The sequence below is a fragment of the Populus trichocarpa genome, chromosome 5, assembly GCF_000002775.5.
Source record: "Populus trichocarpa isolate Nisqually-1 chromosome 5, P.trichocarpa_v4.1, whole genome shotgun sequence".
In the NCBI taxonomy this organism is placed as follows: domain Eukaryota; kingdom Viridiplantae; phylum Streptophyta; class Magnoliopsida; order Malpighiales; family Salicaceae; genus Populus; species Populus trichocarpa.
The window spans coordinates 15,862,487-15,887,722 of NC_037289.2; the positions used below are offsets into that span (position 1 = coordinate 15,862,487).

General features: G+C 31.6%; 2 protein-coding genes across 5 annotated transcripts; both read left to right on the forward strand.

The window, feature by feature from the left end:
* Positions 1-6,225: 6,225 nt before the first annotated feature.
* On the forward strand, positions 6,226-8,884 carry LOC7468883 (uncharacterized). 4 transcript variants are annotated; one of them, XR_002981834.2, is made up of 4 exons: positions 6,248-6,636; positions 7,053-7,117; positions 7,922-8,110; positions 8,360-8,884. XR_002981834.2 is itself a non-coding variant. In XM_024601152.2 (3 exons), exons 1-3 carry the CDS (start codon positions 6,492-6,494, stop codon positions 7,988-7,990), a joined length of 273 nt encoding a protein of 90 aa, XP_024456920.1. In that variant the 5' UTR covers positions 6,226-6,491; the 3' UTR covers positions 7,991-8,340. The 4 variants fall into 4 exon arrangements, 2 of the variants coding, with proteins under 2 accessions (XP_024456920.1, XP_002306562.1); XR_002981836.2 differs by having other exon boundaries at positions 8,385-8,884; XM_024601152.2 differs by lacking the exon at positions 8,360-8,884 and having other exon boundaries at positions 6,226-6,630; positions 7,922-8,340.
* Positions 8,885-14,672: 5,788 nt separating this feature from the next.
* LOC18099530 (uncharacterized) lies at positions 14,673-15,631 on the forward strand. Its single transcript, XM_006383441.3, has one exon. The coding sequence runs from the start codon at positions 14,850-14,852 to the stop codon at positions 15,333-15,335; it is 486 nt and encodes a 161-aa protein (XP_006383503.1). The 5' UTR covers positions 14,673-14,849; the 3' UTR covers positions 15,336-15,631.
* The last annotated feature ends 9,605 nt before the right edge of the window (positions 15,632-25,236 follow it).

Below are 25,236 nucleotides of genomic sequence, written 5' to 3' on the forward strand. Positions count from 1 at the left end.
TATACCTAAAGAATATTAGGAAGATATTTCCATGAAATTTTCTTAGGTTTACCTAGATAAAAAAAAAAGGGCAGGAGTTTAATTTTTATGGTTATAGATAGGTTTTCTAAGATGAAACATTTATATCATGTCACAAAATTGTTAATGCAACCAGTGTTGTTGATTTATTTGTTAGTGAGATAATACGACTTCATGGTGTTTTTAGGAGCATTGTTTCTGATTGTGATGTTAAATTCATTAACTACTTTTTGAAGGTTTTTTAGGGAAAGTTGGGAGCTAATTTGTTATTTTTTTACTACTTTGTTTTTTTATTTTTTACTACTTGTCATCACAAATGAATGGTCAAAGAGAAGTAGTAAATTGGATTTTAACTATTTTATTATGTGTTATCATTCAAAAGAATTTAAAAAATCGAGAAGAATATTTGTCATTTATAAAGTTTGCATATAATAGGGGTGTGTATTCTACTACTGATCATTCATAATCTGAGATTATTTATGGCTTTAATCTACTAACCCCTTTAAATCTTATTCATATACCTGTTAATGAAAGGGTTAGTCTTGATGGAAATAAAAAGCAAAGATGATGAAGATACTTAATGAGAGTGTTCAACAACTTGTAGAGAAAAAAGAATAAAAAATATGCATCTAAAGATAACAAAAGTAATATGCGTTTTATCTTTTGATGCGATCCAAGCAACACCAAGAGATCTGTTAGATGTTCTGGTTGATCCAGCGATAATAAGACTTAGGGTTAAAAGGCTTTCAATGGATTTCTAAAGTGGACTTCAAGAAGATATTGAATAATAAAGTATAGGCCTTGATTAATTTAAATCATGTTCAAGAAGGGCTTATAAATAGGCATTCAAACATTAAAAAAATATTGGAATAAGAAGATTTAAATCTGCCAGTTTTAACATTGTTATATTGTTTATGTCATAACTAGAGCTATAAAAATACTTTTAATGTGATTCTAGTTTGGAAAGTAGATATCCATAACTTTCCAATGATATATGGAACACCTTCTAATTCATTAAAACAAGAGAGTACCATGCATTTGAACTTAGGTTTTGACTTTACCGGCAGATTTTAAAAATGACTTTATTCTTATTTAAATTAGTTAGATATTTTTCTATTTATCTTTTAATTATTATTAGAGCTTTTAGAGATATTTAGGCCTTTATTTAAATTTGGGTTCATTGGATTATTATTATTTATTAGGTTTATTCATATTCGTTAAGGATATCCTATTAAACTTAAGATTATTTCTAGTATAAATACTCTTTTGTAGAGATTTATTGAGAAAGAAGACTATTTTTATTTTAAAAAACGACATTCTTGCTATCTCTTATGGTTGAATGATTTCCATATGAAGTTCTTGTTTAAACTTGCAAGCTTTTCGAAGGATTGATCAACTTCATTGTAATTTTATACTATTCATTCGTGTCTTTTTATAGGTGTAAGGTGTCAGTGATTATCGCGTATAACTTTGGTTCTTCAAGATAGGTTCTTGTTGGGTCAAGTTACAAACCATTCAAATATGATTTTAGTGTATCTTTGGAGGTGTCTGCATCATCTTTGAACTAGATGATTGAGTTTGGGTGCATACGAGGAATAAAAGATTTCTAGTACATAGAAGATCTAAGTTACATCTTAGAGGAGATGGTATGTTCCAAGTTCTTAAACGAATCAAGGACAATGCATATAAAATGGATCTTCTAAGTGAGTATTGCTTTAGTGTTACTTTTAATGTTTTTGATCTTTCTCTATTCGATGTAGGTGATGGTTCGAGGTCGAAACCTTTTGAAAATAGGAGAAATGATAAGAATCACCAAGTATCACCAAATGATCCATTAAGGGTATTAATTAGGCCAATTACAAGATCAATGACCAAGAAGATTAATACAACCATTCAATGAGTTTATTCAAGATATTTGGCCCAAGTCAAACATCAAGATTACAATAAGGGATGGTAAAGTTTTAATTAATACAATCCATGCAAAAGAAGGAGTTGGTTATTGGGCTTAAAGCATGCAGATTGGGCTTATTTTCTTAACGTGCAATTTTATGATAATGAACACAACTTTCAATACAACCATAGGATCAAATTGAAATCTTGTTAGAAGATTTTAAAGGCCTTATTTTCTATAGGGTTGAAATATCTTAGCGATCAATATTATGAAGGCTTTACGATAAAGACTAGAATTTACTATTCAGGATTTGCAATATTTTTCTAGTTGATTTAGGATATTTTTTTTATTTTATTTAGAAATATTTTATTATTTTTCAAGCCTTATTTACTAAACTTAGTGTAAATATGGTTATTTAGCTTATATTTAGGGAGATTGATTGATTATTCAGAAATAAAAACTTGTGTGCAAGAATTTGCTCTTACTCTTGGTTCTTCATTGAACTTTTAGAATTTATCATAGATTACTTCTTTGTGGCATCTATCCTTATACCTTCGGTTCTTGATTCGTTATAATCAATGGGTCGGGTTTTTTATCCAATAACTACTGTTTTTTGGTTTATGCAATCACTATATCTAATTTTTATCAGCTTGATTATAGCTTTTTTGGAATATGTTCAATCTTGATTATGTATTATAAAATTCTTACCCTCGGAGTTCGCATCACTTAATATTGTATGTTAATGGGTTTTTATCTTATGTTAGTTCAAAACGTTTGAAATTAGCTCCAAACTAATAGAAATGATTGGATTGTGAATTTCTTTATCTTTAAAATTAAAATATTAATTTAAAAATAAAAAACTAGAATTATTATTCATGTTGTTAGTGGATGGTTAAGAAAAACATTTATCTTATATTTTGTATAAAATCCTCACTGTTGATTTTAAATCAAACTATTCAGATTAATAAACATGATACATTATGTTCTTGTGAACATGAAAAAAGCCAAATCGGGAATGATGGAGTTGACGGAGGACTTTGAATTTCAGAAGTAAAAACATACCAGAAGACTGACCATCTCTTTAATTCTCTTTAAATATAAAATAGGTCCTTAGTTTGAGAAAAAAAGAAGTTTTTCCGGTGACCGGATGCTACAGATCAAAGATTGATACGAGGATGAAGATGCAAGGTTGGACTAAAGCCTATCCTTAGCAACCAATTTTCCAGCATGTAAACAGTTTTCGAGCAAAAATACAGTTATATTATTGGTCCTGTGTTATGGGTCAAATGGAAATGCTCCCACTATTACTGACTCCAGTGATGAATGGTTGGCTGGCGATGATCGTGTCCCCCTAACACATTACAAAATGAAAAGTAAAACGGTGCGTTTAGCTATTTGGTGAATTCCCGTTTTAACCAATGATTCAAATCTCCACTTCCTCTGTTATTGCTTGTTCTTCGTCTTCGTTTTCAAATCTCCACTGCCTCTGTTATTGCTTGTTCTTCGTCTTCGTTTCCTGTAGTGCTAGTATTTGCAGCATGTGACATCCTGTTTGTACCAAATATGAATTAAAAAATAAAAAATAAAAAATAAAAAGACCTTGTTATAGAATACTCTAAAACGCGTGGGATATTCACCGTAGCAGTAGGTTTTTTTTTTTTTTTTTACATTTTTTTTTGCTTTTTTTTTTACCCAAAACTGATTTCTTCTTCTTTTTTTTGTTTCTTTTTTTTAAAAAAATTTTTGTTTCAAAATTATCTTTGCTAATTTTTTTAAATATTGAGCTGGTTGAAAATTTAACTACGTAGTTTTTTTCTTTAAAACATTGTGGATTGCTATAATATTCTCATACATTGTTTTTTTTTTTAATGATTTTTTTTTTTCAAAATGGTCTTTGTAGATTTTATTTTTTTATATTAAGTTGGTTGAGAATTTAGCTTTGTAGTTTTTTTTAAAAAAAAAAACAATATGGATTGCTACAGTGTTTCCCCTACATAGTTTTTGTTTTGCTGCAGTGTTTCCCTATATATTTTTTTAAAAAATTATCTTTATCGATTTTATTTTTTCAATATTGAGCTGGCTGATAATCTAACTTTAGCTTTTCCCATATGTTTTTTTTTATTTTTTTTTATTTTTATTTTTTTCCAAAATTGTCATTTTTTACATATTTTCTTTTTTTTTTGTTTTGTTTTTTTCAGAATTATTTTTGTTGATTTTATTTTTTTACTATTGAGCTGGTTGAAAATTTAGTTTTTTTGTCTTTTTCTTTAAAACAATGTAGCTTTCCCCACGTGGTTTTTTTTTTGCTTTTGTTTCCTTTTTTGTACATTTTTTTTTCATTTCTTTTACCCAAAATTGACTTCTTTTTTTTTAGATAGCCTTTGTCGGTTTTTTTTATATATTGAGCTGGTTGAGAGATTAGTTTTGTAGCTTTTTTAAAAAAAAATACTATGGATTACTACAGTGTTTTCCTTACATGGTTTTTGTTTGGTTACAGTGTTTCCCTCACATGTTTTTTCTTTAAAATTATCTTTGTGAAATTTATTTTTTCAATATTAAGTTGGTTGAGAATTTAGCTTTAGCTTTAGCTTTCCCCACTTTTTTTTTTCATTTTTTTAAATTTTCCCCACGTTTTTTCATTATAATTATAATTATTATTATTATTATATTGTATTATATTATATAACTGTTTTTTTCTTTTGTTTTTTCTTTTTATTTTTTTTAATGAATTTTTTTTGTTTGATTTAGTTTGTTAATGTTAAAAAAATTTTATTTAGTTATCAGATTTTCATGATACGAATCTCGGGTTTGATGGGTTAACCTGATTTGACGAGTTATTTTTTTTCATTTAGTTTAGTTTGTTAAAGTTAATTTTCTTTCTATTTAATTATCAGACTTTCATACTTTCATGACACGTATCCTGGGCTTGACGGGTTAACTTGGTTTGATGGGTTAACCTGGTTAATTCTAGGTAAACCCGTAATTTTTTTTCTATTTAGTTATTAAACTTTCATGACGCAAATCCCAGGTTTTACGGGATAACCTGGTTTAAAAGGTTGACCCAATTAATTCAATGTTTTTTTTTCTTTTTCTTCATTAGTTTTTTCTTTCCTGTTGATTTTTTTTCTTTGTTGTTTTTAATTAATCTATTTAATTATCACACTTTTATGACACGATCTTATAGCCAGACCCACATTCAGTATTCGTGGGTCCGGTGTTACAGCCAGACTCACTTAAATTTGGCTCATGTAAGTTTAATTTTATTATTAATATTATAAATATTACTTTTAGGTCAGGCGTTGCAGCCAAACCCAAGATTATTAGGTATAACTTTGCAGAAAAACCCAAGATTTTTATTTTTTTTTATTTTTTTTAATATTTTTTATGTAAAAAAAATAACCCGCGACATCACGCAGGCATCAAAGCTAGTATTCTCCATAACCTGTGCTTTGTGCTTCGAGGCGTAGAGTTCATAGAGGGGATAATCTTCCTGTCAATCTTGATAACCTATTTTGGATTGGAAACGCTAGAAGATGTGACATGAGACTCTGTGCGGTGGTTGATGCTGAACCCAGAGACGTTGACATTTAGCAAACTTCTTTATCTGAATCGTGATTTTTCGACCTCCTAAAGGAGGGACCAAGTTTATCTATATATTTTTCTCGATGCAAGAGCTCCTTCTTGTTGTGGTCACCAATTAACTTGCCGCTGCATTGCTACGTGGTACTACTATGTTTATTTGTGTTGTTTTTTAATTTTTTAGTTTAACGTGTATATTCGGGTCAACTTGCGCGTATTTTGATTAATTTCGCGGGCTTTAAAATTAACGACCATATAAGCTTTCAGTGACCATCATATAAACAACTATAGGGCTTGAACCTAAGACCACAGAGAAAACAAATCTCTTAATCTCAAGTTTTTACCACTACGCCACTATCTAGATAGTTTCATTTGTGTTGTTTTTACCTGGGGAACTCCATGCTCAATGAGATTTCACAGTCAGGATTTGGCGGTGTTGGACTTGATTTTTATATTTAAAAGTAAATTAGGCAAAAACCTGTGATGTTTTGCATTATGTATGTATACATATTGACGGGATCCACTATTGATTTACAAATCCGTCAATTGATTTAACTAGTTCAATCATCTTAAATGTAACGAAGGAACAATATTATCAAATAATTTTGTGGGGATAAAAGGACAATTCCACAATTAAGAATTTTAGGGTTTACTCTTAATTTCCTATTCAAACTCAATTTGTTCCAAATTTCCAATCGAGAGCCATCTATATAAAATATTTTTTATAATGCCTCAAGGCGACAATCACACAGCCCATTTCTGTTCATCATACCTAATTAGCCCAGCTTGCTTGTTTGGGCAGAAACCCAGTCTCTCTCAAGCCTTTATGTAACAAGAAGCTGCAAGGAACGAAACCCCTGAACCCTCTACAACTACAACCCAGTAGGACACCCACCCTCTTTATTACTCCATCGCAGCTTTTCATTTTCTTTTAAAGTCAGGACAGCAAATTTATTCGTTTGGTGCTCTTTCTGTGCTTGATTCACGGTTTATTTGGGGGGAAATGCCGTTGGGATTGATAACCGGGATAGGGAGGGCGATGAGGAGGAAGCGGACGTCGTCGCTGGACATTCTTTCGTCAAAACGTGCTCCCCGTAATTACTACAAGGGAAAGAATTGCAAGCCCACGGGTTTTCACACTCGTAAAGGTCCTATTTCACTTTCATCTTTTATTTAACCAACTCACCAAGTATTTGATAAATGCTTCTCTGTGTATTTGGAAACTACAATCCCAACACTGTATTTTATTATTATTAACGCCCAGATGCTGAATCAGAGGTTTTAGGTGGTAATTTGTGAGGTCAAATGCGCCAACATCCGCAACTCAACTTTGTTTTGCCTAAGGAATTGTATATCATTCAGATTGTTAATTCTGTTCTTCGAGTTGTTGATTGATGATGCTTATCTTATAAACATGCAAATGGTTAAACGAGAATATAGATATGTATATTTCGCTATATGATTTGACTGTTTTATTTAAACTGCCTTGATTTTTGAAAATGCTGTTGGTGTATGAATTATGAATCTAGGACTTAATGTTTCCTAACCAACCACCTCGTTGCAGGTGGGTATGTTGTTGTACCGGAGAAACTGCCCAACTATGTAGTCCCTGATTTGACAGACTTCATGGTAATCTTATTTCACCATTGTCATTTGTTTGAAGTTGTATAATTTTTTCTGTGGATGATGAATGTTAAGAACTTGCATCAAGTATCAAAATGGCTCTGCTGATAAGTTGGCAATTTTCGGTGTTGCGGGAGTATGTTACTCTCTTTAAATTTCTCAGGTCATAATTTGGTTAGGATGTAAATTTTGCAAGTGCTTGACTGGCAGTATATGGTGGTAATCCTTTAATACCACAGGAAGATAAAACTATAGGTTTCCTACTAATCCCCTTATGTTCACTAGAATAGTCGTTGTCATGTCAATTCTTACTGTTGGTTTCGATATGGAATATGACATGTTTTTCTTAGTAGGTAATGGTGTGCTTTTGAATTTTCTAGTATTTGTTTTTGTGACCATGGTTCACGATGGGGGAAGTTGTTTCATTATAATGAAAAACATGGAAAGTGGAAATTTTGATGATCGACTTTGTAGTTGGCAATCAGATTACAATCCCATCATTTGTATAATATCTTGATATTTTCAAGGTTCTGCTCTCCCTGGGAAACAAAAGATTGAGAGTGAGAGCACTACATGATACACTGCCTTCGTGAGCAGAAGGATCTGTATTCATTCTGCTAGTTCTGTGGCCAGCATGTATACTAGGAAAAACAGGGCCATATTTCACATATAATACATAAAATCCACAACTAAAAACTGCATAATTTCCCCCCTGGTAAGATTTTGGTCGCTGAAGTTAGTGATTGAAGGATTTTTTGGAGATAAGGTTCTGTATAATCACTGACTGGGATTTGTCTCTTTTTTTTCCAGCTCAAACCATTTGTGTCTCAATGTCAGACGGATGTTAAAACAACTGAAGCATCTGAATCTGCTAAGTAGAGCAAGAATGAATAGTTGATCTCTTACAGTATTGTTTGCTGCCCATTTGTTGATCTCAACTCAAGCTGGACGTAATGTTATGGTGCCATTGTGGAGTACGTGAAAGGGGTGGACTAGCTGGTTAGTGTTTTTTTCTCATTCTTGTTGAACTAATGAGTTAGTTGCTTATTCAAAGTCTATTGCTGGAAATTCTGTGATGGTACCAGTAATTTACTTTTGTTTGAACTTGTAAAGATACAGTGTCGTGATTTTGATATTAGAATGAGCAGGCAATTATAAAAAAACTAGCCCTTAAGCAAGATAAAAACAGTAATTAAAAGTATGGATAGTACTCCTTTTCCTGCTGACCATTCATGGTGTTTTTGATAGGGAGTCTCGAATTGAATTTCTTCAGGTTTTTGGTGGGTGTCGGCTTCCTAATTTGTCTGGCATGTTAATCAACCACGGTTAATCGATTCGAATCTTTATCCTATCCTCTTTCGGTCACTAAACTAAAGGATACAGGTATTGAGTGATGGGAAACAAGTTCATCACTTGCAGACCAAGAACCAAATTCATTTCCTTTACAACCGTTTCAAGTGATCATCGAAAACAAGCAGCGTAAGTGGTGTTTGGTTACGGAAAGAGACCGTAGCTCTTAAGCTAGAGACAAGTACACCTAATAAAGCAGGAGTGGCTGGGTTGCCATTTGCCAAGATCAGAAACTCTTAGTAAGATAACTAAGGCCCGTAAGCATAAAGCCTGTATTACAGATGGGGTATGGACCATTATGGCTGTAAGTACAGTGGCTCCACGGCCAAGTTTCTGCGTGCGAATAATTTCTTGTTTTGCTTGTTTGTTGAAAATTGTTATTTTTTAAAAAAAATATTTTTTCTGAATTTCTTATTATAAAAACCTAATTGGTATGGAAAAAATATTTTATACATGTCATGGTTTAATGTGGATTATAGTAAAATCAAGATTTTACTCTTTGCTTAAAAAAAAAAAAAACCACTGAACTGGTTACCCCTAAAGAAAAAAAAAATTTACCATGCATATTGCAATTACTCTATTATCTCTGCAACCAAAGATTCATAGGCTTGATTTTAGGGATATATTAGTCATTTCACTTTGTTTTCTCGCAATATTCATGTTTTTCCTAAGCAGTTTGGTAATTTAATTAAAAAAAATATTAAAAAAAATTGTTGGTGTGTTCATGAAACTCACTAGTAAATAAGTCACATCTTTGAATGGTGTTTGCAGTGGCTCACAATAGAGAAAAACAATCTTCCTTGGTGTTTTTCAATTCTTCACGGCAGAGCCTACCTTCCTGGGTGGCGTGTGTACTTGAATTCCTGCTGGTTTAGAAGCGGTTGACTTTCTTCTTTTTTCTTCCCTTCTTTTTTCTCTTCCTTGGTTTCCATGCCTAACCTTGCAACATTTTATAGCAACTTTTCAATTTGTTTTTCATAAGGATTTGGTCTATATTCTTTTAATTGTTATTTTTTTATTTGAATTCATTCATGAAATTGAATTTTTTTTATTTATTTCATCTTCCATCATTTTTTATTATTATTTTAGATTTGGTTTTCATTCTTTTGAATGTTATTTATCTTAATTAAGATAGTTTTTGAAATTGATTATTTCTTACAACTTCATCCTCTTTTATTATATTTACATATTATGTTTTATCTTCATTCTTTTGATTGCTATTTTTTTACCTTGTTAATTTTTTAAAATTGATATTTTTTTTTAATTCCTTCCTTCAATATTAAATTGAGTTTCTTGATTGATCCTAGGTCTAAAATTTAACAGGTTGTGAATTTGAGAGAATAATTCAGGTTTAGAAGATTTGCTTAAGTTCATTTGTTTTTCTATTTTTTAAACTCTTGTTTTTCAGTTCCATCATTTAGCATTTGATTTAATTAGATATTGGACTCCTTATTTTGTTTTGCTTTATATAGGATTTTTCACTCATTTTAAAAATAAGCTAATTATCCCTAGTTTTTTTTATTTGTTTTTCTCTGTTAGAGTTAGCTTCTTTTTAAGGAATTTTTTTGAATTAAATTAAACTAATTGCTCATTATTTGTTTTTAAAAATATATCATCCAATATGTCATCATCTCTTTCTCTTTTTTTTTGACATTTTTTAAAAGGTTAGGAAAAAATATATGACTTGTGGCGTAGCCCAAAGCAAAAATTCATTTGTCTTTTTTTTTTTTGTAAGTTCATGTTTTCAGTTTCATATTTCAGCATTTGATTTGTTTAGGGATTGAGCTCTGTTATTATTGTTTTTTTTTTTTTTGCTTTCTATAGGATTTTTGACTGATTTTAAAAATGACTCAGTTTATCTCGATTCTTTTTATTTATCGTTCTTTGTTAATTAACCTGACTTAATGGATACATTCAGGTCAATGACAATGGTCTTAGATTTTTTTTTCTTTAAAAATATTGGCATCACTTGGACATCCTTTTTTATGTTTGAAATAATTTAGGTCGAGCTGCGACATAGTGCAAGCCATCTATTTATGTTAGCTTGAGTTATTTTTTTTTCTTTTTTTAATTAAATATTTGTTTCATTTTAGGCTTTCAATATTTGGTTAATTAGAATTGGGCTTCTTAACTAGTTTCAATTTGGATTTCATGGGATTATCATGGGCTTATGCCCCGGATTCTAGGTTTCGCGGGTTAAACATAGTTGGCCTAAGTTGATTTAGTGTGTCATCATCTCAATATTTTTCTTTAAAAAAAATATGTCGTCTAGTATATCAACAACTCAATATTATAAAAGTGTTTTGTCTATTATATATCAAACTTTTAACTTCCTGATATTTTTATATTTTTTTAGGTTATAAAAAATGATTTAACCTGCAGTATAGCGCAAGTAAAAAAAAATAGTATTTGACTATATTGTGAAAAATCTATCAACATAATTCACATTTTGATCAAAGAAAAACATAAGCTTTAGATGAAGAAAAATATTTTTCCCGTTTAAAACATTGGAAAACACTTTCCATAAAAGACTTAAAAACTAAAGTGGTACAATACTTTATTATACACACACAAATAATATAGTAATAAAATACTTTAAAATATAATGTTATTATAAAATAATAAATTACTAGTATATTTATATAGGAAATAATATATTAGGATATATTAATATACAATATAAAAATATATTAACTTGATATATTAGTGCATGCATACAATACTTTAATTTAGATAATATTACTAGAAAATACATTCAAATACAAATTATATTTTAGTATACAATAATCATACATTTTAAATCATATAAATTGTGTTATAAAATTAGGATACCATAGGAAAAAAAACTATTTTCAATTTTCTTCAAATACCAAAAAAATAGTTATATGTTTATAATATTATATTTAAAATATTTACAATTATATATAGTTACATTTTATAAAATAAACCCTATGTTATGATGGGTGTGTTCTCACAAAGGGATATTCGTTAAAAGATGAACTCCTCTCTACTAGCTGCTATTGTCTTCTTCTTACCAAAAAAAAAAAAACGAAGAAAAGAAACCATTGTTTGGTAAAAATTCTCTTCTTCTTCTTCATCATCTTCTTTTTTTTATTTGAGTATTAACATAGATGTTTTTTTTGGAACGCGGTTGAAACCATATTTTTTTTTTTGCTAAAAATTATTTATTTTATATTTTTAGATCGTTTTGATGTGCTGATTTTAAAAATAATTTTTAAAAATAAAAAAATATCATTTTAAAGTATTTTTAAATAAAAAATATTTTAAACCGTAACCACTATTATAATTTCAAACAATCCTTCGGATAAAATTATGTTTATTGCTCTCGAGCAAAATCAAACTTATTTATGTTTTTTACCAGCAATCTTGTGCTTTGAACCAGTTTAACAACAACATCAACAACATATGTTGACACGGCTTGCATGTAATTGGTGTGCTCGTGGCGAAACCTTATTGGTGGCATAAACCCTCGTGCAAAGGACTTCTTTCGCAAATCCTCATTTTTTACAAAGACCTACTCCAAGCAAGCTTGATTTTAATTTCCACGCCGCCTCTACAGAATTCCCTTTTTTTTCCCCCTCCAATCCAGACATCTTCCTCATCCAAACACATCACAACCACCGACTCAACAAACCCCATACAGCTTTCCACTTGATTACAGCCTTACAATTAAGTCCTCGGGTATATGTAATATTTATTTGTTTAATATGAGTTGTATCTAATCAGTTTGTTACATTTATCATTATTATATTTATATAAAAACTTATTTATTATTAATAAATATTTAATTTATCTTTAATATTTATATAATATTAAATTAATGAATATATAGTAAAGATAAAATTCTTATGACAAAAATATTTTATAAAGAAAATTATAAAGTTGTTATAATTATAAGACTCTTGTTTAATCAAAGTATTGTTTTTAAAATATTTATAGTCAATGTCCTCTTAAATATTAGACATTCATTAGAATCGTAAAAACTAATACATATTATGTTATTTCTTTTATGAAAAGAAGTGATTGTTCTTATAAGCTGAGATATAAGGGATACTTAGAACTAATATGTAGGTACTTGTCATAAGACATGTACATTAAACTAATCCGCATGAGAATTTCATATGGAGAGATCACATATGTCTATGGAAAGGCTCACGTGACGGTTGTGTAAGTGATCCTTAGACTTGAGATCACTAAGTTATCTTATATAGAGAATATTATACATTGATCCTGTTTCATGTTATCTTAATCGAGGTAGGTACTTGAGTGATTGAGAGAGGATTCATCACCTTAGGTGACTTAGAGAAAATATTTTATATGTTCTCAAATAGTATTGACTGGGAAATCCTTAGCTAAGGTGGAATGATATTTGAAAAGAGTTTCAAATCTTATTCAAACGATCAATGACTATTATGTAGGGAACAAACATGATTTAAAATGGCAAACATACTTCATGCTTTAATGTTAAATTAAAATATTATTGATGAAATGATATTAAATACAATGAGAAACCATTCACTGAAAGTTTAAGTCAAATTACTAATGACTTTTCTAATATTTGGGGATCATGACACATTACTAAGCGACGCACTTGATCTTCAAATATAAATTAATCAATTGTTGTATTCATAATAAATTAAATTATTTAATTTATTTAATTCTACTTAATTAGAGTTATAATTTATATTAGGCCAACATATTAGAAACCTAATGGGTCACACACATTAAGAACCATTAGTCGGAAATTAAATTGTGATGATTTAATTAAGTATAACTTGATTAAAATATATTTTAGAAATTAAGGAGTAGAATATAATTAATACATGGATTATATTTTTAAACCTAGAAAAATCAAGTAATGACTTGATTGAATTAATTTCTAAAATTTTCCTGAATTAATATATGAATATTATTCAAAGGGTAAATTGATATTTTATCAATTTATAGGGTTTTTTAGATTTTTATATAAATAGTAAGTTATGTCTCTTATTTTATGGTTGTCTTAAACAAAAAAAAAAACTATGTAAGTCATAGAATAGAGAGCTTGCACTCTAGGCATAATGATCTCTCTCTCTTTCTTAGAATCAGGAGATTTCTCACTGATAGCTCATATGAATTATCGTTGAAGACCAGATAATTGGACGGCTTGTGGTTTGTGATAATTCACCCTTTAAAGAATTATTTAAAGCCAAAGAAGATTAGATCTTCATGTAATAAATCCCTAAACAACTCTAGATATGTTTAACGGGATCCTAGGGACTCCTGAAATTTTGTTTTATTATTTTCGTTGTGTGAATGATATTCAGGAAACCCAACAATATTTTCATTATTTGACCCGGTCCAACTTGTCCGACTCAACTTGTCAAAGTCAAATAATATAGATATTATAAATGATAATAGATTAAAAACTTAAGAAATAAATATTACATATTGGGTGGCAGATCAAGGTTTTTGAAACCTGATCTAATTCGTATATTTTATACTCTTTTTTTCTTTATATTTGATAGTTTGTGGATTGAACAATTATTTTTATTTTATTTATAAATGTTTTGGCTCTAAAGTTCTTGTTAATGAGCTTTCTATTGGATCTTTTAACGCAGCAAAAAAAAAAAAAAGATTATCTCTTTGTTGGAGAGGAGGGGAAGATAACTAGAATTTAATGATTGTGCAATATATTAAAAATTAGACATAATATTAAGAGTGTCATGATACTTTCAGTCCTTGTTGTAGATCCGTCTCTAAATACAAACTCATGAAAATTAGTATAATAAGTTCAATCTGTAAATATATGTAATATTTATATAAAAAATAAACTTAGTCCAACCTGATTAGACGCAAATAACAACAATAATAAATGAATCAAGTTTACTATTTATAAAAAAATAAAAATTAAGTTAAATAAAAAATTATCTCTTTGTTGGGGAGGAGGAGGAGAAGATAACTAGAATTTAATAGTCATGTAATTTATTAAAAATTAAATCTAATATTAAAACTTTTATGATCTATTCAGTTCTTGTTATAGATTCGTCTTAAAAAAAACATAGAACAACCTGAATATTGGACGCAAAACAAGAATAATAATAAAATAATTATGTTTACAATTCATAAATAAAATTAAAAATTAAGTTTAATATAATTATAAGTCAAAATCCAAACGAGCTACGTCCTTGAATACCGCCACTCATTCCTATCAAATTTCTCACAGCCAGCTTGTGTGAACTTCTCGCACAAACAGTCAAAAAAGCAATTTTAAAGAGAGAAATTCCGAAGAAACCTCCTGCTATGAACTATCATGGAAACAAACACACAACTTCCTTTCCTTTTATAAATATACCAAGGCAGTCACATAGTAATACCAAAACCGAAAATGGCTAGCTTATGGAGATCAAAGGAGGTAAAGGGTCGATCAAAGCGTGATCGTAAGTGCAAGAAACACCCAAAACACGAGCAACCACCAGGTGTTTGTTCCGTTTGTCTAAGTGAAAAGCTTTCTCAACTTCCGACTAGTGCGACTACTTCACGTATTGCCTCTCTTAATACAATGGATTGCTCCTCCTCTTGTTCTTTGTCATCATATTCTTCATTTTCTTCATACTCATCTCCAATGCATCATTTTCAATATCCTACTCATGGGAAAGGTTCTTTCCCGTTGTTCTTCAATGGCAAGAATATGTTTCTCACCAAGAGTAGATCACTGGCTTTTGTTCCGAGAAGAGGGAATAAAGATTGTCACGAGAAGAAGAAAGGTGGGTTTTGGTCCAAGTTGCTACGTCTTCCGAAAGGTAAGAAGGTTGAGGAAGGATTGGTACACTCCAGGACCATGAGGGAAAGGGTTATCATCAGTACTAGCTAGGGTTGAACGAGCTAGTATATGTAGTTTCTTGAATATTTTCTTGAATTTGTTCTTTTTTGTTATATTAGTTCGATTAGTTAAATGTTATAATTGTACAACAAAACTAAAACAAATGGATATAAGAATAGAATAAACTAAGAAGAAAGATAAGAATGCTGTGTTTTTCTTGTAAATTAATTAATCCATGTATTGATCATCTCTTGATGAATTACTATGAAGAGAAAGAATCAGTTCTTGTTCCCGTTTGTAATAATTATGATGTTAGTAATTAATTTACTCCAGAAACTATTTAAGGATCTTGGTTTATGTTAGAGATTAATTTATGGTTAATTATGATATTGTTTGTTGGTTTTTCGATATAGCTAAAATTATCTTATTAAAATCTTTCTAATGGTACATGGTGTGTCGAAAACGAAACCTCAATTATTTATTTATTTATTTTTTCTTTCCCTGTTTCTCTCTCCACTACACCATCTTATTTCCTGTCCTTTTCTTTTAGCCAATTAGATCTTAAATTCCATATTTTAGCCATTGAATTTTCCTTAAATTATGCGTTGATTTTTGTTAAGATTAATTAATATGCAAAAGTAATACATTTTAAAACATGACTAAACAATCTTATAAAAATAATGTTGCGTTCAAATTATGTTAATATTTTTCAAATTGATGTCATTTTTTTAGAATTTTACCAAACTGTGTTATTTAAAAGAAAGAAAAAGAACAATGGATCATCTCGTGTTTATACTATTATTGTCTGTGATATTGTGAGAGAAGTTTAATTCTGATAAGACAAAAATTCCATAAATGACACCAAGGAAAAATGCTGGCATTGAGGCAGTCAATTTGGGGGTAAAGTAATATTGACCATTTCCAACAAATATTTTGAGGTCACAAGTTTTGAAACTTCGACCAGTCTACCTTGATTATGTTGGTAGTAAATGTTGGAAGAGCAAGTCTATGGAACAACAGGATAAACTTGGGAAAGGTTTCTTCTACGCAGCTTCCTGTAGGCTTCAAAGTTGAGGACTGTTAAAGCTAAAATTGAAAATCCTGCTGACAAAATGGCAAAATTCCGAAAACAAGTTCTTGGCAATTCCGCCGTGACAGACACTATCAAATTGCATATCACCTGCGAAATATTCCATGGAAAAGGAAGAATATGATATCATACTAGCCATGTGATTGGTTAGCATACATCACGTATAGAATACTTTATTAACGTCAAGCATGATGTAATGTCACTCCTGCAATTAATTAGCGTACACGTTTCTCTTGAGTTTTCAAAGTCATATCTTAAGTAGAAACAATAAAATAAAATTAACATAAAATAAAATTATTTAGAGATTTATTATTTAATAATTTGATTTTTTTTAATTTTAAATAATTCTTTAAATGTCAGGTTGTCGCATACGACAAATCATCCAATTGTCTGGTCTCCAACAGTAATCCACACGAACCATCAGTGAAAAATCTTCTAAATTTCTATTTATGAGAGAGAAATTTTTATGTCTAGAATGCTCGATTTCTATTCAGTGACTTAAGTAGTTTTTCTGTCTAAAAAATAACCATAAAATAAAAGGTATAACTTACTATTTATAGAAAAATCTAAAAAACTCTATAAATTATCAAAATATCAATTTACTCTTTGAATAATATCCATATATTAATTCAAGATAATTTTAGAAATTGTAGAGGAAAATATGGAATTGCTCAGCAAATCAAGCAACTATAGCTATCAACAAGAGGAAAATTTGGAGGAAGATTAAGAAGACCAACTGATCTGATCTACCCCATGTCTTCTGCTGAATTTCAAATGTTGATAAGATTTTCTGTTAAGATTGTTATGTTGTACCAAAACTCTATAAAGAGTAGCCTTACATCTGTAACATTCAAGTGAGAAAAATACATTTTCTACTTCACTGTTTTCTTTAAGTTTACATGGTATCTGAGCTACAAAAAGACTAGCGTCTCATCATGTCTTCCTCTCCTTCCTCGTCCACTACAATCCTTAACTCCTCCTCTTTGATCCCCACAATAATTTCAATCTCTAATATTGTTTCACTCAAGTGGACTCCTGATAATTATCCTCTTTGGAAGACACAATTACTGCATTATTTCCGTGGACAAGACCTACCTTGATGGTACACTCATTTTTTCTCCCCAAATGATTGATACTCTACATCTTGATACAGGTGTAGTCACCCAAATTCCAAATCCTGCGCATTTTCAATGGTTGCGACAGGACAGTCTAATCCTTAGCACTCTCATGTCTTCCATGACTGAGGGTGTTTTAGCTCAAATAGTCTCTTATGCCACCTCTCATCAGGTTTGGCAAGCACTTGAAACAAACTTCTCCTCACAATTTCGGGCTCGTACCATCTAGGTTCGAACTCAACTTGTCAATGCAAAGAAGGGCAGTCAATCTGCCAATGATATTTCTTATTGATTGAAAGATTAGCTGATGAACTTGCTATGGCTGGCCAACCTCTCAAATGTGATGACATCATTTCATATGTTCTTGCTGGGTTAGGACATGAATATTACAGCTTTGTCTCCTCTATCTATGCCCGTAATGATCCAGTCACACTTAAGGAGGTATACTCTCTTCTAATTGTTACAGAATCTTGTCTAACTCGTCATCATCTATCTACTCCCGCACCCTTTGCTGAAGCAAATATTGCCCAGAGACAACCGCCACCATCCAATAATAGGAGCAGAGGTGGTTCTCGGGGTAGAGGCCATCATAACAACTATCGTGGAGGGGTGCTTTCTCCTACAATAGAAGTGACATATATAATTCTTCTACTATTGTGTGTCAAGTCTGCGGAAAATATGGCCATTCTGCTCGCAAGTGCTACCATCATTTTGATCTCACCTATCAACATTCTTCTTCTCCTCCAAATAAACAGGCTTTTATTGCAGCAAACAATGGCGGCTGGGAGAATGACTGGCATGCAGACACAGGTGCTACTCACCATATCACTCATGATATGGCCAATCTGAACCTAAAGAGTGATGACTATACTGGTACAGATCAACTTCAGTTGGCAACGATCAAGGTTTGCATATCTCTAAAACTGGCAATTCCTCTCTTCATACATCCTCTCATTCCTTTGTATTGAATCAAGTTCTTTTAGTCCCTCAAATTCAGAAAAACTTACTTTCTGTCCAAAAATTATGCACTAACAATAATGTTTATTTCGAGTTTCATGATCAATATTTTCTTGTGAAGGATTACTCGGGGACAGTCCTTCATCGAGGCCATGTTAGTAATGGGTTGTACCATTTCTCAACCAAAAATGTTCCTCCTCAAGCCTTTTCAAGTGTTCGCATTTCATTTGATCAGTGGCACCGTCGCCTTGGTCATGCTGCTTCTCAAGTTGTTCAACGTGTTTTGTCCTCAAATAAACTGTCAGTTGATAAAATAAAACGGCACTCTGTGTGTCCCGATTGCCAATTAGCAAAGAGTCATGCTTTGCCTTTTACTAATTCAACTTATGTTTCAAAATCTCCATTAGACTTAATTTTTACCAATGTCTGGGGTCCAGCATCTGTAACCTCAACTACCGGTGCTCGATATTATGTTAGTTTTCTAGATAATTATTCTAAATTCTTATGGTTAGTTCCCATTAAATTCAAATCTAATGTTGAGTGTGTTTTTCTTCAATTTCAATGTTATGTGAAAAAACAATTTAGTAGTAAAATAAAGGCCATACAATCATATTAGGGTGGTGAATATCGTAGACTTCATAATTATTTTCAAGCAATGACATAGCTCATTGTATTGCATGCCCTCATACTCACCAACAAATCGGTTCAATTGAACGAAGACATAGACAAATTGTTGAAGTAGGCCTTAGTTTATGAGCACACTCAAATTTTCCTTTCCTTTATTGGGAAGATGTCTTTACAACTGCAACCTTTTTAATTAATCGTCTTCCAACACCCATCCTCAATAATTTGCCACCTTATGAAATGCTCTATAACCGGATCCTAGATTTTTCTTTCTTACGTGTCTTCGGATGTGCATGTTGGCCTAATCTTAGACCCTATAATAAATATAAATTGGATTTTAGCAGCAAATCCTGTATTTTCATTGGCTATAGTGTTAACTGTTAATCATCATGGATACAAATGCCTTGATTTATCAACTGGTCGTGTTTATATGTCCTGTCATGTAATATTTGATGAAAATATGTTCCCTTACCAGAAAAATGTTTCCTCTATACTATCCTCAAAATCCAGCTCATCCACACTTGTTACCCTACCTTTCCATATTCCAGTACCACAACCTGCCAGATTTAATGATATGCAAACACAAAGTATACCATCTGCAACTAATGATTCTATTCCTTTAGTGTCTCACTCTGCAAAAACAAACGAAGAACCACTTGTTATGCATACTACTTCTATCTCCTCGCCAGACATAGTTGCTGCTGACCAGCCCATCTCCTCTAATCTATCAGAGACACCTCTTCAACCCACCTTAAATCCTACAGTAATGTAAGGCAATACCAACACCCATGCCATGATTACCAGATCAAGAAACAATATTTTTAAACCAAGAGCTAACTCTGATGCTTTTGTACGATATCCTCTACCTAAAGCATTACTTACCTCTCTTCACTCTTCTGATGTAGAACCAACATGTTATAGTGATGCAGTCAAGTCACTACAATGGCGAACAACAATGAATGCAGAATTTGATGCTCTTCTACGTAATGGGACTTGGTCATTAGTTGCTCCTCCTCCTAAAGCCAATATCATTGGTTGCCACTGGATATACAAAATTAAAAAAAATGCTAATGGTTCCATAGAGAGGTTTAAGGCCAGGTTAGTTGCCGAGGGCTTTCATCAACAAGAAGGAATTGATTTTAATGAAACATTCAATCCTGTTGTCAAGCATGCTATAATTCGAATAGTCTTGTCCTTGGTTGTTACTTATAACTGGCAAATTAAACAAATTGATATCCAAAATGCATTTCTACACGGTGAATTGGAAGAGGAAGTTTATATGGCCCAACCTCAAGGCTATATCCATCCCCAATATCCTAATCATCTTTGTAGACAACATAAGTCAATCTACGGCTTGAAACAAGCTCTAGGAGCTTGGTTCTCTCGTCTAACAGATAAACTACGGGCGATTGGATTTCGTGCTAGCAAGGCAGACCCTTCTTTGTTTATTTGGCACAAGAATGATGTTTTGATTGTGATTCTTATTTATGTTGATGATATTATCATCACAAGCAATTCTAGTACCGCCATCCATCACGTACTTCAAGACTTACATTCAGATTTTGATGTTAAAGAGCTTGGTGATCTTAGCTACTTTTTGGGGGTGGAGGTCTTGCGCTCAACTGATGGTATGTATCTCACTCAAAGAAAGTATGTGGCTGAACTCCTAAACCGTACTCACATGGCAGAAGCAAAACCATGTAAAGTCCTATGTCAAGTACCTGTCACCTATCTGCAACCGAAGAAGCTAAGTTTTCGAATCCTTCTCTCTATAGACAGGTTGTTAGTAGCCTGTAATATTTGGCATTTACTCGACCTGATCTTTCATTCTTAATTCACAAAGTAAGCAAGTTCATGCATAACCCGTTGGAGCCACATTGGCAAGCAGTAAAAAGAATACTACATTATTTTAAACATACCATATCAACGGGACTATTTCTTAGTTGGTCTCCTAACTCTGCAATTCAAGCTTTTTCAGATTCTGATTGGGCAGGTGATTGTGATGATTGATGGTCAATAAGTGCTTATTTTGTTTTCATGGGCAACAATCTTATCTCACGGCGCTGCAAGCAACAATTTACAGTTGCTCGTAGTAGCACAGAAGCTGAATATAAGTCTCTTGCAGACACTGCCTCAGAACTCCAATGGTTGCAATCAATTTTATCTGAAATTAGCTTAAAAATTCCAAACCCCCCCCCCACCGGTGTTATGGTGTGATAATATTGGAGCCACATACTTGACTGCTAATCCTATGTTTCATGCTCGTACTAAGCACATCGAAATTGATTTTCATTATGTGCATGATCAAGTTCAAAGAAAGCAACTTACGGTTCAGTTCATTTCTACTAAAGATCAACTTGCTGATTCACTGACAAAACCAGTGTCTCCACGCAAGTTTCAAAATACTTTGGCCAATCTGAATGTCCGAGCTCTTCGTTTCAGATTGAGGGGCGTGTAGAGGAAAATGTGGAACTGCTCAGCAAATCAAGCAACTGTAGCTATCAACAAGAGGAAAATCTGGAGGAAGATTAAGAAGACCAACTGATCTGATCTACCCCATGTCTTTTGCTGAATTTCAAATGTTGATAAGATTTTCTGTTAAGATTATTATGCTGTACCCAAACTCTATAAAAGGTAACCTTGTATCTGTAACATTCAAGTGAGAAAAATACATTTTCTACTTCACTGTTTTCTTTAAGTTTACAGAAATTAACTCAATCAAGTTCTTATTTGATTTTTCTAGGTTTAGAAATGCACTTCATGTATTAATTATTTTTTAATTTTTAATTTTTAAAATATATTTTAATAAAATATAATTGATGAATTATATTTTATAATTGTTACAGTTACGAAACGTGATTTGGCTCATCAATAATTGTTTAGAGATCACCGATGTCCTCCTGCGTTCCTTCTACCTTTTGTTGATTTGGTCTGTGAGCTCCCATAATCATCCGAATCAATGTCAATTATTAGTGTTCGATTTCACGTGATTGGGCTACAAAAGACACTTGCCCAGCAACTACCAAACACACTTCAATAAACAAGCTTTATGTAACGAAGCCCTGATCGAGCTTAAGGCTAAATAAACTGTGCCCATTCTCTTCTTGCATTCTTGACATGAGCAAATGTTGATGGTCATCTGCAACTCAGGAATTCTACTTTGTGTTTCGTTCCCTTTTGAAGCTAAGCTCCGGTGGCTTTTTTTCCCCTGGATGGTTTTAAGAAGCATAGAGTCAGCTCTGCAGTTCACTTGCTGTACAAAAATCGAAGATCCGTGACAATAATTCCAGTTTGGATTGAAAGAAGGAATCGAGGTGACTGAGTGCTAACAAGAACACGACATCTTTTTAACTGGAGCCCCACCACAACCACCTTCTCCCCATTGCAGCATTAAGGCCGAAGGAATATGGTTATGATGACTACAATTTGAAAGGAAACAATGACGTGACTGCGGCCCAATTTAATCATGCAATAAAGAGCTTGTTACACACACAATTGGCTTTATTATTCAGGCATCAATCAAATCCATAAATTGTTCTGGTTCGGCGGTCGCTGACAATCAGGCATTTCGAAGTCGTGCAAGTTTCTTCCCCAGACGCAGATAACCACTGTTTATAAGTAGTAGTAGATACGTTGCAACATTTAAGGAAAACGAAATCAGCCCCCCTCACTCCAAATGGAAAATAAATATTTTTTTTTTGAAGTTTAGTATGGTTATAAAAAATAACTTAGAAAATATTTTATAGTGTTTGACTATATCATGAAATATAAACTGAAAAATAATTTATTAATATTTTATTTTTTCAAGCTTATTAAAAGAATATGCATCAAATCTAACAGGTAAAAAAGTTGAAGGATATGAAATTAAAAAAAAATTTAATTTCATAAATTATTTCAAATAAAACAAATAGCAGTCAAAAGAATAAAGATCAAATCTGACAGATAAAAAAATTAAAAAATGATGAAATTGAAAAAAAAATTCAAGATATATTTTGATATAATTAATAAATAACAAGATATTTTTGAATTTTTTGCAACTTTTAAAATGTTTTTCCATCCAAAATAAAAGGAAAACACTTTTCTGGAAACAAAACCAAATTTTCTTTTAACTCGAAAGTGTTTTCCATTAACTAACTTTTCTAATTGTAAACAAACACATGAAAGTTTGGAAAATGATTTTCAGGAAACCACTTTCTATGAAGCAAGGTCTAAATGAGTTATGGAGAGAGTAACAACATTTAATTGGCTTATCTACCAAGTGCATGGAGTTAAGTGAGGAAATTGGAGATCTATTAAAAACCACAGAGTTTACGTCAGGGGTCAAAAAATATTGAAGATTACTATAAAAAGATGGAAATTACAATGATCATGGCTAATGTGGTTGAAAATAGAGAAGTTACTATAGTTAATGTTGATGAGCTATAACAATGTGCGGAGCTAGAAGACTTAGTTCATTTGGCTACGAAAGTGGAGAGATGAATCAAAATGAAGGGGAATGTATGCTTGGCTTACATTTCAGGTTTTTTTTTTATCATCATTAAAGTTGAATTTCAAAAGAGAGAGGGTTGCACAACCAAAACCCTTCACTAGGACCAAAGTCGAACTACCCAATGCCTAGGAAGATGCCTTTACGGCTTCTAAAGGTAAATATGATACTTAGCCTAAACATACTCATGATGTTAAATGTTTTAGGTGTCAGGGGCTTGGGTAATACACTTTAAAGTATCCAAATAAGAGAATAATGGTTATTACATACAATGAAGACATGGAGTCCAAAAATGATAGATCTAATTGTGAAGACATGCCACCATAGAAGGATTATACTGATAAGAAGGTTGCATAGCCTGCTGGAGGTGAGCCTTGGTTATAAGGCATATACTTCAGGTTCAGTTTAAGAAAGATGATATTGATCATCAAAAGGAGAACATCTTCCATACGCGTTATGCACAAAACAAGGTGTGTAGTTTAATTATAGATAGAGAAAATTATGTTAATATAGCTAGTATTATTCTTGTTAGTAAACTGAACAAGATAGTGGGAGAACATCTTGCTAGTAAACATCATGGACATTATAGATTGTAATGGTTGAATGATTGTGATGAGATGAAAGTGATTAAGTGTAAAGTTCCAGTAAATCATAATTGAGAAACATGGTGAAGATTTGATAGAAAAGACTTGCTAAGAAAAATATTAAATAAAATATCAGGATGTCTTGAAAGTTAACCTAAGGATGTTAATGATTTCAGCATTAAATTGTAAACCCTCAATCTAAACTTGATAAATCCAGACTTAATAGGGTAAGTATTAATTGAAAAATGATAAACTAGAGAGAAAATTATTGGTGAATTAGAATAAACATTCCTGAATGATTAATTTAAATGTCGGGTGAGATGAAAAAATAAATTGATATGTGAAATATTAAATAGCAATAAATCATGTAAGTTTCTTGATCGAGTAAGATAATTATTGGAAGGAGGGAATTTTGTAATCTTAAGTAATACTATTTATAAAATGGGAGAAGAATTTCAAATAAATTATTGCATGACCCTTCCAAGAGAAAGGTTGAATGTCGGTATAAACATGCATATAACCATGCTAAGGGGTGGAATGGGGTATGGACTCTTAGGAAAATTTTTATGATAATTACAAATAGGAATCTCCAACAAATTATTCTATGACCAGCAATGATTTAAGTAAATTATCTAGTATGTAAAAATTCAGATTTTTGGCATAGAATTACCTACTATCTAGTTTTATGGTATTGAGCATATCTCCCAATACACTGTTGAATCGAGTTGAAATTTTACGAGAGGTCTTCTGACATATGTTTTTATCTTGAATTAAAATTTCAGGACAATTAGAAAGATAAATTTCAGGAAGATCCCAAAGATAAAATGGTAGTACTAGGTCGGTGCATAAAAAACAGGAAGATAAATTATGGTGTCACCAAACAAGGCTTAAGCTCATTAGTGGGGCACATAAAAAAAAAAAACAAACAAAGGAGATAGGACTTTTATGCCTTGCCCCCATTAATGCAATCGGCCACTCCTAAACCAAGGAGTCAAAATTCTATTATCCCACCATTTGAACATTGGGGTATGTGCTGCAAGAAAGAGTCTTGAGAGGGAGTTAGTGGTTAGGTGAGTAGAAAGATAAAAAAATTAAT